This window comes from Rutidosis leptorrhynchoides, chromosome 9 (assembly GCF_046630445.1).
Source record: "Rutidosis leptorrhynchoides isolate AG116_Rl617_1_P2 chromosome 9, CSIRO_AGI_Rlap_v1, whole genome shotgun sequence".
In the NCBI taxonomy this organism is placed as follows: domain Eukaryota; kingdom Viridiplantae; phylum Streptophyta; class Magnoliopsida; order Asterales; family Asteraceae; genus Rutidosis; species Rutidosis leptorrhynchoides.
The window spans coordinates 349,141,478-349,160,053 of NC_092341.1; the positions used below are offsets into that span (position 1 = coordinate 349,141,478).

At 36.4% G+C, this 18,576-nt stretch overlaps 4 protein-coding genes across 4 annotated transcripts; all 4 read right to left on the bottom strand.

Moving 5' to 3' along the window:
• Positions 1-3,819: 3,819 nt before the first annotated feature.
• On the bottom strand, positions 3,820-4,287 carry LOC139869187 (uncharacterized). The gene is made up of 2 exons (XM_071857509.1): positions 3,984-4,287; positions 3,820-3,902 (listed from the first exon to the last, which is right to left on the bottom strand). Exons 1-2 carry the CDS (start codon positions 4,285-4,287, stop codon positions 3,820-3,822), a joined length of 387 nt encoding a protein of 128 aa, XP_071713610.1.
• A 125-nt stretch (positions 4,288-4,412) lies between these two features.
• Positions 4,413-5,373, bottom strand: LOC139869188 (uncharacterized mitochondrial protein AtMg00310-like). Its single transcript, XM_071857510.1, has 2 exons — positions 4,737-5,373; positions 4,413-4,639 (listed from the first exon to the last, which is right to left on the bottom strand). Exons 1-2 carry the CDS (start codon positions 5,371-5,373, stop codon positions 4,413-4,415), a joined length of 864 nt encoding a protein of 287 aa, XP_071713611.1.
• Positions 5,374-5,565: 192 nt separating this feature from the next.
• On the bottom strand, positions 5,566-5,973 carry LOC139869189 (secreted RxLR effector protein 78-like). The gene has a single exon (XM_071857511.1). The coding sequence runs from the start codon at positions 5,971-5,973 to the stop codon at positions 5,566-5,568; it is 408 nt and encodes a 135-aa protein (XP_071713612.1).
• An 8,626-nt stretch (positions 5,974-14,599) lies between these two features.
• LOC139869190 (protein ALP1-like) lies at positions 14,600-15,811 on the bottom strand. Its single transcript, XM_071857512.1, has 2 exons — positions 15,773-15,811; positions 14,600-15,268 (listed from the first exon to the last, which is right to left on the bottom strand). The coding sequence occupies exons 1-2, from the start codon at positions 15,809-15,811 to the stop codon at positions 14,600-14,602; spliced, it is 708 nt and encodes a 235-aa protein (XP_071713613.1).
• Positions 15,812-18,576: the final 2,765 nt, after the last annotated feature.

Sequence of the window (18,576 nt, forward strand, 5' to 3'; positions counted from 1 at the left end):
TTCAGGTTTTAAATCATTAAGTTAGAATATCATATAGATATAGAACATGTGTTTAGTTGATTTTAAAAGTCAAGTTAGAAAGATTAACTTTTGTTTGCGAACAAGTTTAGAATTAACTAAACTATGTTCTAGTGATTACATGTTCAAATCTTCGAATAAGATAGTTATACATATATGAATTGAATGATGTTATGAACATCATTACTACCTCAAGTTTAGTAGGTAAACCTACTGGAAATGATGAAAAAATAACTTGAGCTTCAAAGGATCTTTGATGGCTTGGAAGTTCTTGAAATAGAATCATGACACAAAAACAAGTTCAAGTAAGATTATTACTCGAATTAAGATAGTTATAGTTATAGAAATTGACTCAAAGATTGAATATGAATATTACCTTGATTTAGAAAGATAACCTACTGTAAATAACAAAAGTTTCTTGATCTTAGATGATTGCTTGGAATGGATTAGGAAACTTGGAAGTAAACTTGTAAAATTGGAAGTGTTCTTGATGTGTTCTTGAGTAATTATTTTTATGATGATTATAGGTAATAACCAAAGCTTGTATTTGATGATTTTTACTGGAAAAATAGTAACTTAGACGTTCATAGAAGAGTGTGTGTGTTTTGAGAGAGAATTGAGAAGAAAATTGGAAGTGAAATGGAGTAGGTGGTGAGTGGTGAAGGTGAGTGGGGTTAAAAGGAGTTCTTGTTTTTGTTTCCTTGCTCATAAGTCATGCTAGATGTTAAATAATGGTTCCCACATAGTTAGGTGACTCACATGGGCTGCTAAGAGCTAATCATTGGAGTGTATATACCAATAGTAAATACATTTAGAAGCTGTGTATTGTACAAGTACAAATACGAGTGCATACGAGTAGAATTGTTGATGAAAATGAATGAGGATGTAATCGTAAGCATTTTTGTTAAGTAGAAGTACTTGGATAAGTGTCTTGAAGTCTTTCAAAAGTGTATGAATACATATTAAAACACTACATGTATATACATTTTAACTGAGTCGTTAAGTCATCGTTAGTCGTTACATGTAAATATTGTTTTGAAACCTTTAAGTTAACGATCTTGTTAAATGTTGTTAACACATTGTTTATTATATCTAATGAGATGTTAAATTATTACATTATCATGATATAATGATGTATTAATATATCTTAATATGATATATATACAGTTAAATGTCGTTACAACGATAATCGTTACATATATGTCTCGTTTCGAAATCCTTAAGTTAGTAGTCTTGTTTTTACATATGTAGTTCATTGTTATTATACTTAATGATATGTTTACTTATCATTTAACATGTTTATATATAGTGTATCAATATCTTAAAATGATTCATATGTATTTAGTAAGACGTTGTTATAACGATAATCGTTATATATATCGTTTCGAGTTTCTTAATTCAATAACTCATTTTTATGTATATCACTCATTGTTAACATACCTAATGAGATACTCACTTATCATAATATCATGTTAACTATATATATATCCATATATATGTCATCATATAGTGTTTACAAGTTTTAACGTTCGTGAATCACCGGTCAACTTGGGTGGTCAATTGTCTATATGAAACCTATTTCAATTAATCAAGTCTTAACAAGTTTGATTGCTTAACATGTTGGAAACACTTAATCATATAAATATCAATTTTATTTAATATATATAAACATGGAAAAGTTCGGGTCACTACAGTAAAACCCCCTCCCCCACTGCCCCCGCAACGCGATATACGAAAAGAACCTTTGGGTGGAGTTCAAGGTTAAAGGGGCAACCTTGTGTGCAATGTTGCACCCCATGAGAGTCGAACTCCAGACCTCTCGCTAAGAGAGGCAAGCCACTACCACATGAGCTATAACGCAAAGTTGCAGTTGTTTCGCCCAAAGGTGTTGGCTGTTCTTCATCTCCTTTTGTTAGTAAGAGCAATTCTCCGGGTTAACTTCCTTATGTTGTATCTTTAGTTTCCCCCAAAGGTATGAGTGGTGGTGTATCGAGAAATCGATGACTTTCGCTGACTCTATTCCTTTTGATTCGAATTCTTGGGAGGGTGTTATGAGGAAGCTGGAAAAGAATAGATGTTCGGAGGGTGTCGAGAAGTTTGCTGGTCGGGATAATGTGGTGGCGAATAAGGAAATCAAGAAAGGCTCAGGATTTTTCGAAGACCTCGAGCAACGAGGCCGGTGTCATACAACCTTCGACAACTACTTTGGTTAGCAATGGTTCGTCTAATGTTTTAACTTATAGGATTTAGAATCGTTCAGGAAAAAAGATTTGACGCGACAAAGTTAACGGCAAAGTGGTAAAAAGGGATGCTTTGGATCGTTAGGTCCTTTGCTTGTTCCTTTTCAATTTGTTCTCGTCTTCTTTTGTTGAGCTTTAGAAGTTGCTTATTTGCTTTGTGTTAGGTTTGTTTGTGGGTTCATGGTTTTTTGAGTTTTTTCGGTTGCGGTTTGTCTATGTTTATCATTGTAATGTTTGTTGTACTTGGTTGTTTTGATCTTGATCTCGGGGTCCGGCTTGTAGGTAGATAGTAGTTATGTTTTTTGTTTTCTAGTTCCGAGTGTCTTTTTGGTTGTATTCTTGTTCGGCTTTTCATCTATTGATGATTTGTCTTTGTTTTATAAGCATTCGTTATTTTTATCAAATACGGAGGAATAATAATAATAATAATAATAATAATAATAATAATAATAATAATAATAATAATAATAATAATAATAATAATAATAATAATAATATTAATAATAAATTATATATTAATAATAATAATTAACATGTTAATTTTCTTATATTTAAGGTGTTCTGAATTACTGTATTGTTTCTTTGAGGAAAATTCGTTTGATAGAAATAAATTTTGTTTGATAGTATTATATTTCCTTTTCCAAGTATTAATGCTATTTATGGAGGAAGCACACGAGTGGTTATCTGTGAAAGGAAAGCAAGATGGTGTACAAAGGTGATAAGGATGGGGGAGTGATTTGATGTCGGGATGATTTTGGAGTTTTGAGTAATGACATTTATTTCAATTATACGTAGACATTTTTTAGTATAACTAAATACGTATACGGATTATTAATAAATTATTTTGTTTTCTTTTATAGTTTTTTTTTTAGGCAACTGCTATATTTCGCCCCTTCTTTAAACTAGCACTAGCTTGTTTGCATATGGTGAGTCGTATCATCATATTAAACAAGAAAGATGTGATGTTAATTAGATACTAGAATATAAAATTTTAATTTAATGTACATGTTGTTACATTAAACATTAGATGGCAATGATCAGAAGTCTAATTCGGAAAGTGTCATCTATAATTCTATAAAGCAATAAACGTTTGATTAAAACATGTGCATTTCGTTTTAGAAATTGAAATTAAAAAGATAATGAAAGAGTTGATGGTTTTGAATTTGGCTTTGTGCTTCTTCTTGTTTGATAGCTAGTTTTACATCGCCCCCTTATTCAAATATACAGTTAATTGATAAGTTTATAATGTCGCTACAATTAATTGATAAGTTTATAATGTCGTTAAATGTAGTTGTCGTTCCTAATTTATGTGGAAGTTTGTGACGGTTTCATCAGCTATCACAATCACATGCTATCTTGAAATACTGCTAGTAAATAATTTTTTGTTGTTGCGGTCAGTTAAGAATTGTGAATAAACTTATGTGTAACCATTCTTTAAATAGCTTGTTATGCTTCACTAATTAAGTTCTGTGAAAAAAAAAAAAAAATACTCTCTTATGTGAATTCAGTGGCGGATCTTGAACTTTACTACTTTTTTTTGAAATGCCAAGTATATTAAAACTCAAAGAGATACATCAGGACATAGGGACCTCACAAGCAATTGGTCACCTATGAGAACAACAGCAAGAATGCTACAGACACGAACTACACGAAAACAAAATTGAGATGCGGAGAGTGCAACTCAGTGAATCAACAACAGTTTTGGCTAATTAAATAACAACACACTCGGATTATGAACCCACGTATGCCACTCGATCTTTTTTCCTTTCGCCCTGTTTGACAGCCACTCAAATGATTTGATTTGTATCTCATTTAAAGCCACCGGAGCGTTCCACGCTTTACCGTTGAACACCATATTATTACGATTACTCAAAATGAGATACGCGGTTACCCATCTCAAGGCTTGCCAAAGCTTTAGACCAAAACACGACAACGAATGGGAGTCCTCAATGTTAAAGATCTCGCCTAGGCTAAAGTTTTCAAAGTTACCCATATTCCACCATTTGAATACCCGATCCCATACTTCCATGGCGTGTTTGCAAAATATGAGCGAGTGTTCCACATTTTTCAAATCATCATCACAAAGTGCACATCTTGTACTATGTAAATCAACACCTCTTTTATCAAGCTCACATCTTACCGGCAATCTTCTTTTCAAAGCTCGCCACACGAATATCTCGATTTTTTAGGGACTAAGTTGTTGCGGATAGTAACCTGGTTAGAAGGTCTTGTGGCCAGCAGCTTGCAATCTAATTCGGCTGTTAAGTTACGAACTCTAAATATGCCATCTGATGCAAGCTTCCACCTCCACCTATCATTGTTACCTTGATCCAAATTGAAATTAGATAATACGTCTCCAATTCCAGCTCCAAGAACCAAATCTACCAGTATCATCAAGTGCCAAGTGTTACTTTATTGTACTATTTGGTGCAAGGTCCAGCTTGAATAGTCTTGGAAACAATTTGCTCAGTTTGTCACCCCCAATCCATTCTTCATGCCAAAATAGAGTAGACCCACCATCTCCTATTGTTTTGGAAAATGAGTCTCTGAAATTCACTTGCAACGCCTCCATGGAAGTACCTGCTCGAATAATATTATGCCAAACACCTATTGTCGAAGAGTGTGTGCTTACATTATCCGACAATAAGCCACCAAGAGGGCCATGAATACTACGTATGACTTTGACCCAAAGTGATTCGGTTTCGGTTTTGAACCTCCACCACCACTTTCCCAATAGTGCAAGATTTTTACCCCGTAACGACCCAATGTTCAACCCCCCATTCCCGAAAGTGTTTAAAACATGTTCCCATTTGACCCATGGAATTTTCGAATCCGAACCCGACCCGCCCCAAAAGAAATTGCGTCTCACACTCTCAAGAACTTTAATCACACACGGTGGGGCACGAAAGAGCGAGAAGTAGTACAATGGTAGACTTGATAAAACCGATTTAATAAGGACTAATCTTCTTCCAAACGACATCGATCTCATTTTCCAACCCGCAAGCCTACTATTAAATTTGTCTATAACCGCACTCCAATCATTCAATTTTCTCATCCTCGACCCAATCGGTAACCGTAGGTAAGTAAAGGGGAAGCTACCAACTTGAAAACCCATGCAATTAGATAACACACCAATCTCCTCACTATTGCATCAAACACCAAACACACGGCTCTTATGTAGATTGACTTTCAAACCCGACGCAAGCTCAAAACATTTTAGGAGTTTTATTAAATTGATTGCGTTAGATCTACTCCACTCACCGAAAAAGATCGTATCATCCGCATATTGAAGAAGATAAATAAGGATCTATTCCTTCCCGACTTCAATACCTTTAAAAAGATTCCTATCTAAGGTCGCCTTTGTAAGGATGTTCAAACCTTCCGCCGCAAGTATGAAAAGAAAAGGAGATAATGGATCACCTTCTCTAACTCCTCTACTAAGTGTGAATTGATTCGTAGGAGCTCCATTAACGAGGATTGAGATGGAAGCCGACTTAAGACAAGACATAATCCACTTTCTCCATTTACTTCCAAAGCCCATGCAACTCATCACATCGAGTAGGAACTTCCAATTAAGACTATCAAAGGCTTTCTCGAAGTCCGCTTTGAATATGAACCCTTTTCCCCGAGAAGTTCTAATAAAATCCACCGTTTCATTTGCAATAAGCACCCTATCTAAGATGTACCGGCCTTTTAGAAACGCACCCTGTTCCATGCAGATTAATGAAGGTAAGATCTTTCGTAGCTGATTTGAGAGGATCTTTGACACAATCTTATAATAGCTACCTATAAGACTAATTGGCCGATAATCCCCAATCCTAGTGGGTTGTTCATTTTGGGAACTAGGGTAACAGAGGAGGCGTTACATCCTCTAGAAATCTCGCCTTTTTCCCAAAACCACGAAATAGCCTCAACGAGATCCCCCTTAATAACATCCCAGAATTTCTTATAGAATCTCAAATTAAAACCATCGGGTCCAGGTGCTTTCGTACTCCCACAATCGTTAACCGCCTCCAAGATTTCAGATTCAAGAAACCTACACTCTAATGCTTCTGCCTCCTCACTTGTGATTGAAGGGTAATTTAGAGCTTCCAAGGTTGGCCTCATGACATCAGGTTCCTCAAATACCTTTTGAAAATGAAGGAAAGCTTCATTTTTAATCCCAGTGGGGTTGTCATTCCACGAACCATTAATGAGAAGTCCTCGAATATTACATCTATTGTAATTGTTCCTAATGACGGAGTGGAAATATTTTGTATTTTCGTCACCCTCGAGGGCCCATCTTACCCTAGCCTTCTGTTTTAACATGCAAGTTTTAGTTTTCTCCTTATCAAGCCAACACTTCCTAGCGTTATTCCGCCTCTCGAGTTCACTGCTAGATAAGAGACATGACTCCGCCTTGAGCTCAAGATTTTGTGCCACGTTTTTATTCACCTCAATCTCATCTTCTAGTTGCCCAAACTTAGCCTAGCTCCATGATTTAAGAGCTGCTTTAACCCATTTCAGCCTATTTAGAAAGTTCCTATCTTTTCGCAAACATGTAATTCCACAATTAACCCAAGCATCTTAACCACCTGCTCGACATCATTTTCCTCTAGCCACGCGTTGTAACACCCGAATATTTTATACGCGAAAAATGGATATATATATATATATATACATATATATATGTATATACATGGGCATGGAGATTAAGTATAGATATATGTATTGGAATCGGGTTACGTGTGAGTTTATATTTATAGTAGAACAAGAAATACGCGGAGTACTTAGTGTACATTGCATGTATGTATAAGTGTATATATGTGTAAAAGGTGACGGATGCGCATGCATGCAAGGGTTGTTGGTTTAGGTTCATTCTAGGGTTCCTAGAGGGGTTTATCTTGCGTAAACAAGTCGGTAATGGTACGTACGAGTGAGATTATGAGACGAGGATTGTTTAGACGAAAATTTGGAGCAGAACTGGTTAAACGTCGCGCCGCGGAGAATTGGGTCGCGCCGCGACCATGCAAACAGAAAAGTGGACAGAAAGCAGGAAAATCGAGGTACCAGCTGCCGTTATTTGTCGCGCCGCGGAGGGCCAGGTCGCGCCGCGACCTGTCTGGGTTCAGACTCGATTTTCAGCTTTTAAAGGGGTGTGTTCAAGGGCAAATTCGTCTTTTCACGTTTGGATCAGTTTGTGAGGATAAATCTCAGCCACTTATCACTTTTATTTCATTTCCTTTTTCCATGTTCTTTCCATTTATCCTCTCAAACATAAAATCCTCAAAGATTAAAGTGGAGATTTGGAGCTCAAGAGTTGTGATTCGATCTTTGGCGTAGTTGGAAAGTGTGTTCTCCTCGTTCTTGGCTACGTGGTGATACTAGTGGTAAGCTCTAACTCCGAAATTCGTTTTCGTGTTCATCATTCAATTTTAGGGCTTTTGATTGTATGATTCTTGATGAAACCTATTTAGTTGTTAATTGGAGATTAACACCAATACTCGGGTTTATTGTGATTATTGGCGGGTTTTGGGTTTGGTGTGCAAGTTTGAGTTTGAATGACTTGTTAATAGTGATTAATCACTAGTGTTAGTGATTATTGAGGTTTTGGTAATAATTAGGGTTCTTGGAGTTGACTAAATTTGACTAGAGTCGAATTTAGGGTTTGGTGATGATTTTGACCCGATTATGGATTAAACGAGGTTTATAAACTTAAAATGGATTAAGTTGAAGCACTAAACCGATTTAAATTGTATTTTAGTGTTAAACTAGTAAATGGTGAGATTTTGACTTAATGGGTCAAAACTAGGGTTTTGGTGTCAAAATGGGTGAGACGCGTGTTTAACACTTATGTTCGAGTTTAATTGGCGAGTTAGGACCGTTATCACTTGTGTTCGTGATTATTGGTTAAGTTTGGGTTCGGTTTGTACTTGGAAGTGCATTTGGGTCGAGTTTGCACTGAGTGTCGAATTGGGTTGGTTTGTAAATCCAATCTAATTGTGTTGTGGTATTTATGTTAATGGAATAGGTACTTTCCATTGGCGCATTGCGGATTACTTGGAAGCTTTTCTCAAGACTTCAAGGTGAGTGTTAATATCCTATGTACATATGTATGTATAGGATGGGTGCGGGTCGGGTGAAGTGATTCTCGGTTATAGAGCTCACTTCACATATAGGTGGATTTGATGGACTTGTGTATAGGTCCAAATGGCACGGTTGTGCGTTTTGGTTGGCCACCTTTGGCGAGGTACACGTTTGTGTGCATGTTATCACATGTGATTGTGATGTGGATGTTATAACCCAATGGCGAAGGGTTGATGTGGTTGTGATGAGTATGGCCCCGACATGGTGGATTTCATAATCCCGTGATCGTGGGTTTTGGTATTGAGGAGTGAATCTCAGGTAGTGCGGATTCATGATGACTCGGGTTGTTCGGTCATCTTATGGTTGTGAAGTGAATTTCGGGTTGTGCGAATTCACTAAGGCTCGGGTTGTCCGGCCAATGTGCGTATGATTGAGGTTAAGGGGTTAACCTTGTGTTATTATTATTGTGTTATTATTGTATTATTTTAATGTGTTGTTGTGTTGTAGCTAACCCTCCGGGTGTAGCTATTTGGCGTGGTTCACTTCGTTGTGGTGAACTTGTATATCGTTGTTGTATCTTAGCTTGTGCTTAGTGTTGTATGGTACGCCTAGTCTAGCTTGCTTTATTGCTTGGATGTACGGTATGCGGTATTTGTTATTTGTTGGCGTGTCCATTTTGTACATATATATGTATGTAGTATGTTAGCACTCACTAAGCGTTAGCTTACCCTCTCGTTGTTGACTCTTTTTACAGATTGCATGCTTGGCGGTTCGGGTGAGCTTGGGATTAGAGATCCTTGCTAGGTTGCTTAGAAGACCTTGCTTTTGTACTTGATTAGGATTTGGGTAGCGTTGTCCCAAATCACCATGCTCGGTTTATGACTTCATTAACGTATCGTTGTTTTGAAGAGTTTAAAATATTAATGTTGTTTTAAGTTATTAAACTTATTATTGTGTTAAAGACGTTTTGGAATCATTAATGGGACCTAAAGTATGAATTATAACGTATTAAAAGGAAAAAATTTTATGGGGTGGAATTTAATACGGGTTGGGTTGTTACACGCGTCGAAAATCTTAAACGGCTTTGGACCAAAGTTTTTTTCATCATCTTTTAAGATGATGGGGCAGTGATCCGACTCCTTCCTCTCTAAAGCTAACCACCGATAGATTTTTCCAAATGACGAAAAACGCCTCCGTAACAAGAAAACGGTATAATTTACTAAATTTAATCCCATCGTCGCTAACACGTGTATAGATTCTTCCACCGAGTGGTATATCCATCAGATTGTTTGATTCGATGAACACGTTGAATTTTTTAGCTCTATGCTCAATGAACTCACAATTAAAACGCTCCGCTTGATCCCTAACCTCATTAAAGTCACCACATAACGCCCAAGCTTCACTACCATCACCTATCAAATTTGACAGTGTGTCCCATAACCTTTGTTTACCAACATCGTCGTGAGGACCGTAAACGTTAAGAATATTGAGGTCAATCCCGCTACACTTCCATTTGCCACGAACCCCAATCACCCAATCAAATTTAATAACATCTCTAGCATCAAACTCATTCGAATCCCATATTAACAATTGCCCACTCGATTTTCCTATCATTTCTTGTTGGATGAAATTACATTCTGATGAACCCCAAAACCTATGCACCCACATATCATTTACAGGATGTAGCTTCGTTTCTTGAAGTGCAAAAAAGGTTGGCTTCTCCGAAGCAATAAGTTTCTTGACAGGCCCAAATTTATTGTTTTTCCCAGACCCGAATCCTCTTATGTTATAAGAAATTAACTTCCTTGAAAATATAAACATGCCAAAAGGAGCAAAACACTTACAAAACAGTGGCCTTCTTTTGCCACTTTAAACCTAGATGACCGCCATACTCATATACTCCCTCTGTATTAATCGAATTGAAGGAGTAAGTTGAATCTTTATTCGCCCCATCACTTTTTAGACTACTCTTTGAAACGTTATCGCGATCCCTTGTTGAATTAGCTCTCGCCATCTGACAATTAATTGCACACGATGTGCATCTAGATCTGATTCTACATTTCCTTGCTGATTTCTTGATGTGCAACATTCTTGAAGAGGTCTTCCAAGTTCGAACACCAGCCCAGCAACAATCCCTTTTGTTTGACTCCACTTGTATCTTTGAATTGACATCTCCTTTATCAAGTTTTTTATTGATTTTGTTGTTCGGACGGGGTCCATCTTTACAGGGTAAAGTACTAGACTTTTTTGGCCTACCTTTGGTTAAAGGCCCACCAACGATTTGAGGAGATTTAATTGAATCTGGAGATTCGTTTTGTGCGTTATGGGCATCAGGAACTGAATCCATTACAATAGATGGGCTTATGTGTCGAATAGGGCTTGTTGGACCTTTGAACTTAGATGGGCCCATGTTATCAATTGGGATTTTGGGCTGTGATTCCACTAAATTAATCGAATTTACCCTAATGCTTCCCGAATTCAAACCATCTCTTTGTTCTTCTTGGGAACATGTATGGTTGTTTTTTGGCGTACCAAGAGGACTGTCAGCCTCGTTAATGTATTCATTGGAAAAAGTGGTGCCAACTTTCTCTGAGAAAACATCATCATTGACCTCGTAACGGTTATCACCTTCCCAAAACCCTGACTCCTCATCTTCGGCTGCCTGAGGAGGAATATTCCGGTCACCGTTGCCGGAATTCTAGAAATTATCTGGATTCCCATTTCCATCCTGGACATCATCTGGAAGAATATTCCCACTCTTTAATTCTTGGTTCATTCTTGGATTATCTTCAATTTTTACATCTGGATCTCGATTGAAATCTTTTGCATCATCATCAGAGAAATCTAGAGTATCGTCTACATACTCCTCCTCGTCATCTTCATCATCTTCGTCGTCCTCATAGCCATTAAGTACAACCTTATCATCGTCAACTAAACTACTTAGACAATCGAACGTAAATATTATCTCCCTATTACTATCCTCTTTTACTCTCACATACACCATTTCATTTTCATCTAGGAGTTATACCCAACTGTCAATGATGTTCGTATTGTTTCTCACGTACAAGAGGACTCTTTTGCAACTGAGGTTTTGATTGCCATCTTCTACATCGCAGTTTTCCATCTCGATGATTCGACCCCACCATCCCGCAATAGTTTTGAAAGTATCTTCATTCCACCTAGTAACAGGAACACCCTGAATGTTAATCCAAACCAGTTTGCCCGGTGCCCGATACTTATTGTTTAGGCAACGGATATTGCTACACCATTTGAAGATGGCGTAACCCTCATCTTTAATGATAGTTTCAGCTGCAGAAGCAGATTCATAGACCACAAGGATTGTCATACCCCCTAGATACTTGAGTGAAAAGTTTCTTAAACCCTCAGCCTTACATAAATCTTCAAACTGAAAAACATACTCCATTCCTTTTAGCTCACATAGGATAGATCTCCCCAATAGATTGCTGTTGTATTTTAGATTTTTTACATTGATACATCTTTCTTCCTGAGCAGCAGGTTTTGTATTAGTTGTAGCACCATCCCTCTTGTCCTCATGTTTTGCATTAAGTTTTTCTCTTAAGTCATATCCAGCAACTTCACTAAATCTACGATCATCTATGAACGTATTGAAGCGATGTTGACACTTATAATTGTTCACATCATTTTCTGCTCTTCTTTCAGACTGCCAGAACGTCTGACTCTCCTTTCTTTCTGTCGCCTTGAACACTCTAATAGGTAACCCACTAAAAGTAATCTTTTCTAGCTTCATCAATAACTTTTCTGTATTACTTACATTAGCAAATCTTGCAAATGCAAATCGGCTACCATTTTTCAGCCTTTTACCGGCCAAGTAGATGTCTCTTAAATCCCCATGATGCTTAAACGACTTCCACAAATCCGCCACCGTCCATGCTTCCGGGAAATTGAAAAACATGAAGGAGGTCAAGTGGATTCCGAATAGACTAGTTAGACGATCTTGAAGTCTACCATTGTACCGCTCTCACAATCTTGTCGTGCCGCCCTCACCATAGTTTCTCTCTCTCCTCACACTCTCTCTCATTACTTTAATTTTGAACTTTACTACTGAGAGGGCGAAAAAGTTCCAACATAAATCCATACACATTAATATGCATATAAAGAGTTCATACATGTACCATGAAATAAGATAAAGACATAGTCACATAGACGTTAAAGCAAAAAGAAATTACAACTCGGCTCGACGAATTTTCATGTCTTTAAAATCACTTATGACAGATTCTGAATTAAATATTTTTGTAATATCTTTTTCATTGTAAACTACCAAGCTAGATGCAAGAAAATCATCAGGCATCTTGTTGCGACTGTACCGTTAACTTGACTAACATTAATATTTAATAACCTATAATTCTTAAAGATAAATCTAGATGTATTATAATTTTCAAATAAGATTTTAGAATCGAGTTTAAGATTAAAAAGATGAATACTTTACTTAGTTTATTAACAAACAATAAAGAGGTGTCTTGAGGTAGAAAAATTTTATGAAGGAAAGGAAATCTTTATTGGAAGAAGATGAAGAGGCTTGTAATTTGTGAAGTTGTAAGATGTACGCTAAGTTAGGTTGAGTTATTAGTTTCTTTTTTTCAGAATTTTTAAAAGGGATGAGGCTTCACTAATAACTCAACTTCACGTGAAGCTTGAGAGGGCTGGGCTGGACTAATTATAAATTTTTGGAAGGGCTAATTTACAAAAGTTCTATCTTTTAAAGTTATATAATATCAAACTTATACTAATAACGCAAAAGGCTGGAAGGGCTAGCACCCTGCCACGCCTCCCTTGAAGGTCCGCCTCTGTGTGAACTAAATGGATATAAAGGTAATCACTTTCAATCATTACTAAAATCTCTTTAAAATTAAATGTTACATCAGCATCAAATCTTCTAGAACTTTCTAAAACTGAAAGAGAATTAAATCTCTATCATTAAGACCATTTGTAGTGGTGACGGAGTGATGGGGTGTGATAGAGTGTTTTTGTGGGGTATAGTGCTGATTTGGCAAAGGTGATGGCGTGATGGAGTTTTTAGTGGTGGGCGTGATTGTTGTGTGATGAGTTAAATTGGCCTCACTTTTTAATTTATTTTTCATTTTAGTTTGAATTATTATTATTATTTTTACTAATTATAAAAGATTAATTTTTTTAACATCACTTTTATTAAAACACCAAATACGGTTACATTTTTTGGAAACTAAACACAAACATGGCTAACACAATCACAACGAGAATACAGCTTAAACATCTAGAAATCATCCGAATCATACGAAGGGAACTTGTCATCCGAATCATCCTAATAGAACTTGCCATCCGTGTCATATTGTAGCCCGGAAGGTACATAGTCCTCTTCATCAGAATACACAACGTATTCGTTGTCATCCCGGAATTCGATGTACACCTTGATTGTTTCATTATGGGTCACTGCTCGACCAACAAGCTCATTTCAGTCTTCTTCCTCTTTAAGAAGAGTGGCTGGATTGTCGGACTCCTTGAAAAAACCATACTTGTTTGTGGTCAATACGTATGTCTTCTTTAAGAAATGTTAGCAGATCGGACAATTGATAATTTTGGACGTTTAAATAATACTCCCGTTGCTCACCACCCGTGTAATTCTTGACCTCTCGGTCGAATTCACCAACGTACTTAACTTGTAGCATAACAGACATTTGACTCATTTTAAAGTGTGTTTGTTGGAAGTTTAGTAAATTAAGCAGTAGGTGTATGAGGTGTGATTTGTTGAGAATGAGGGGTTGTATTTATAGAGGAAGAATAAAGGTGTTGAATACAGCTTTACTTAAAGAATCTCAGTTGAATACAGCTTTAACTAAAGCATCTTTGTTTCACAACTTTAATCAATAAAGAATCTCTGTTGATTATAGCTTTAACTAAAGCATCTCAGTTTTACAGCTTTAATCAATAAAGAATCTCTGTTGATTACAGCTTTAACTAGAGCATCTCTGTTTCACAACTTTAATCAATAAAGAATCTCTATTGAATACAACTTTAATTAAAGCATCTCTGATTGACAGCTTTAATCAATAAAGAATCTCTGTTTTTCTTACAGCTTTAATTAAAGTATCTCTGTTTGACTACAGCTATATAAAAAATAAAACAAAATTTACACAAATTCAAATTCAAAATTACTAAATTTATTAAAATTAAAAATTCGACAATTACAGCTGATTTAAGTTATTTGAATTAAACATACTACAAACTGAAAGTAAATTAAGCGTTTAAACTTATAAAGTTTAGTGGAAGGCCCAAATGTGTTCAGTGAGATCATTTCGAAGTTGGTCATGAATGTTTCTATCTCGTATTTCTTGTTCTCTTACATCACGACTTGTAGATCGATTCCTTACATAGTTAGGATTAGCTTCATCAGTCCTAAGTAATTCTTCCTCAAGCAATGTAACGTTGAAGTCATTATCCTCGACTATCATATTGTGCAAGAGCACACAACAATACAATATACGCCTCAACTTGTTGACGCTGTGTGGTCGGCCAGCCATTTGTAATATATGGAATCTACCCTGAAGAATACCTAATGTTCTCTCAACATCTTTACGTGCACTTTCTTGAAATCTTTTAAATTTTGCACGTGGATCATCGGTTGGGGTCGAATACACCTTCATCAACGTTGACCAATCTGGATGAATACCGCCCGCCAAATAATAATCATTTGTGAATTCATTTCCATTTACAGTAAATGGAGTAAATGGTGCATTTCCATTCTTGATGTCATAAAACAAGGAAGATTGATTCAAAACATTAACATCGTTGTTTACACCTGCAGCACCGAAGAATGCATGCCAAATCGATGTATCATATGAAGCAACTTCTTCAAAAACTATGGTCGGGTGACCTTGATGACCACTAGTATATTGCCCTTTCCAAGCAGTTGGACAATTCTTCCACTTCTAATGCATGCAGTCAATGCTTCCAAGCATTCCCCTAAACCCATGTTTTTCTTCGTGCGCGCTATACAAACGAGCTATATCGCTACTCGTTGGTTTCCTCAGATATTCATCAACGTATAGTTCCAAAAAACATTTACAAAAGCTATTGAGACAGAGAATTGATGTACCTTCAGCCATTTGTAAGTATTCGTCAAACATGTCCGCTGTTGTACCGTAAGCCAATTGACGCATCGCGGATGTACATTTCTGTATCGTAGTAAAACCTAGTCGCCCAAGAGCATCACTTTTTTATTTAAAATATTCAAAATGAAGCGGTAATGGATCGACATTGTAATTGATTATATCATTGACGACACGCTTAAATAATCTACTACTCATTCTAAAACGTCTCCTGAATCTATTTTCAGGATAAGTTAGATTCTCTTGGAAGTTGTGTTTGTGTAGGTTTTGACCTGCAAGTTCACGATCTCTACGAATGTAAATTCAAGATTGTGGAACTCGTACATTTTTTGCAACCTCTTCAGCATCTAGTTCTTCTTCCATTTCTCGTAAAATATTCAATTCGTCTTCATCATCCGAATCCCAAATATCAAAAAAGTTTAAACAAAGCTTTTACCATTGAATTTTTCGCAAGTATAGAAGTGGTATATTGAAGAAATTGTGTGAAAAATTAAAATGGGAAGAGTGGTATTTATAAAAGAAAAAAAAATATATTTGAAAATTGCTCAACAACTATGTAGCCGTTTCATCAATCCACGTATGCTGCACCGATTGGATATACGAGGTTTTGGCCAGCAAATGCTTCCTGCGATGGACTCATCATGCCGGCGAAAAAAAATGGACCATCACACCCCACAGAGGCGCGATGGGGGCGCGATGAGGGTGATTGGGGGGGGGGGGGCAATCACTCTGCACTACAACTAGTCTTATGATAAACTTCCTAAAAAACTGAATCCCGATATATATATATATATATATATATATATATATATATATATATATATATATATATATATATATATATATATATATATATATATATATATATATATATATATATATATATATATATATATAGTGGTAGGATCAAGAGGGAAGTAACCAATCGGGGGGAAGCGGGGGGAAGCAAAAACTTTTTTTTTCGTTTTTTGAAAAAACTTTGTTCACGAACATTATAGATGAGATGAAAATATGAACATTTAGTAGAGACACTTTGTGATAAATGTTTTTATTTTGGCGGAAATATGCTCGAAGAAGTAATATATAACATGTAGCGACCCGACCAAATTATGTTTGACGGCGCCGTCTACTTAGGTCCCGTTACGTGGTCATAAGTCTTTAAAACAACGTTTGACCAAAAGATGTCGCATTCATTTCAAAAGTAAAGATTGTTCCCCAGTTTACAAGAATTGTTCATCCAAAAGTTACGTCACAAAGTTAAGTACAAACGAAATCCTATGTGACACAGTTTTAAATAAAGTCAAAAGACGCTCCATGTATGCACATATACTCGACATCCAATGCAAGTATCAAACAATGAGCGGAAGCATGTATCATGTATCGTTCAAGGACCTGAGAAAAACATAGAAATCTGTCAACGAAAACGTTGGTGAAATCATAGGTTTAAGTAAGTAAGTACAAGTGAACCACAAGATTTGCATCAATGAAATAATAGTAATACATTCCAAAAGTTTGTTTCACGAGCACCCAATTATCAATGCTTAACATTCCTTCCATAGAACCCCATCACTTAGTGCTAGAACATACACTGTTTCTCGAAAATATATTTCATTCGTAAACGGTAGCGAACCGTTTGAATGAGGGTTTGTCAAACCCATATGGATCCATACAACATAAGTTCTCGCTTACACCCGGCAAGTGTAACTAATGATAATCGAATTGAGGATTTTGTTCTAAACTCGTATGTAGAATGTTTGTTTTCCTGTACTTGTGTTCACTTAGTAAAGAAATGTTTATGTTTTCTCATCCCAAATGTAGGTTCAAAAAGAGTAAAAGTGGGACTATGATCTCACCTTGAGTACACGAGTAGTAAAGTACTTCAACAAGTAAACGTGTGCAAAGAACAATGCTAGTCTTGACCTAAACAATAGGTTGTATCAATAACGGTAAACATGATAGGTCAAAGATGTTCAATTAGTCCTATGGCTCGTTAAGACTCGATCATAATAGCATGTGAATCAAATTGTCATGTTTCATGCAAGGTACAAGTATAAAAACATGTTAGAACGATGGCACAAATATTTGGTTAAGTTTGATTAAAAGTCAACTTGGTCGGGTCAAAGTCAACGAAAAAGTCAACATGTTCGGGTCGGGTCCCGAACTATTTTTCTGAGGTTTTTAATCATATATGAGCATGTTAGAACAAGTTTCATGTGAATCGGAGGTCCGTAGTATGCCAAACATTTTTCGTATTTTGGACATGGAGGTCAGAACCTGACCACGGCATATGCCGCGCCGCGGCCAGAGGTGTCGCGCCGCGACATTAGGCGTGGCCTGGTACCTGGTCAGTTTCAAATGTTCAAGTCTTGGTCAAAACTTCAAACAACCATAAAACGCAAACCGTAAACAACTAGAAGGCGTATCTTATACCGTTGGAAAGCTCTTTTGACAAGGAACACAACTAAACATGTATCATCAATCAAAAACATCATTTTCAACAACCGATTTCTCGTCAAGTGATCAATAAAAGTCTATTTTCAAATTTTCAAGTTCATCAAATGCATTTTGAGTTTCGGGAATCCAATTCTCACATATGATATGCCGTTTTGAAGGTAATGAGGCATACATTACAACTAAACACTAACAATTAACATTCCATGGCATTCAAGCATCTAAAAATTCATGTCAAGAACCATCAAACCCTAGTCAAACATCTCAAAATCAATAATCATGCTTTTGAAGTTTTCTTAATCAACCTACACATCAAATTGAAGCTAGTGATACTAGGAACACAATTAGAACATGAACTTTTAACATCTAACAACATATGATCATCCAAAAATTCAAGAACAACACACCAAAATTCAAGTTCATGCTAGTTATACTAAAACAACGAGATCGAGCATACAAATTACATACACGACATCACAATGAGCCATAGACACTAACTAACACCATTTCAAGTCAAAAACATGAATTTAGAGAAATCTAGAGTTTTAGAAATGTTACCCAAACAAGATGAAGTTGGTACCAAAATGAAGAGGATGAAGAGAGGATCACGAATATGTAATTTATTTTGTTGTAAGCCTCCTAGATTGAATTTAGATGATGATTGAATGAATTTGGTA

Bases quoted from the DNA above. Each gene is read 5' to 3' on its own strand.
- LOC139869190 (XM_071857512.1), bottom strand. From the start codon at position 15,811: ATGGAAGAAGAACTAGATGCTGAAGAGGTTGCAAAAAAT. The intron at 15,269-15,772 runs GTACGAGTTCCA...TGCATGCATTAG, and splicing joins CTGAAGAGGTTGCAAAAAAT to AAGTGGAAGAATTGTCCAAC.
- LOC139869189 (XM_071857511.1), bottom strand. From the start codon at position 5,973: ATGGAACAGGGTGCGTTTCTAAAAGGCCGGTACATCTTAGATAGGGTG.
- LOC139869188 (XM_071857510.1), bottom strand. From the start codon at position 5,373: ATGGGTTTTCAAGTTGGTAGCTTCCCCTTTACTTACCTACGGTTACCG. The intron at 4,640-4,736 runs GTGACAAACTGA...TGATACTGGTAG, and splicing joins GCATGAAGAATGGATTGGGG to ATTTGGTTCTTGGAGCTGGA.
- LOC139869187 (XM_071857509.1), bottom strand. From the start codon at position 4,287: ATGGAAGTATGGGATCGGGTATTCAAATGGTGGAATATGGGTAACTTT. The intron at 3,903-3,983 runs GTGTGTTGTTAT...GTTTTCGTGTAG, and splicing joins TACGTGGGTTCATAATCCGA to TTCGTGTCTGTAGCATTCTT.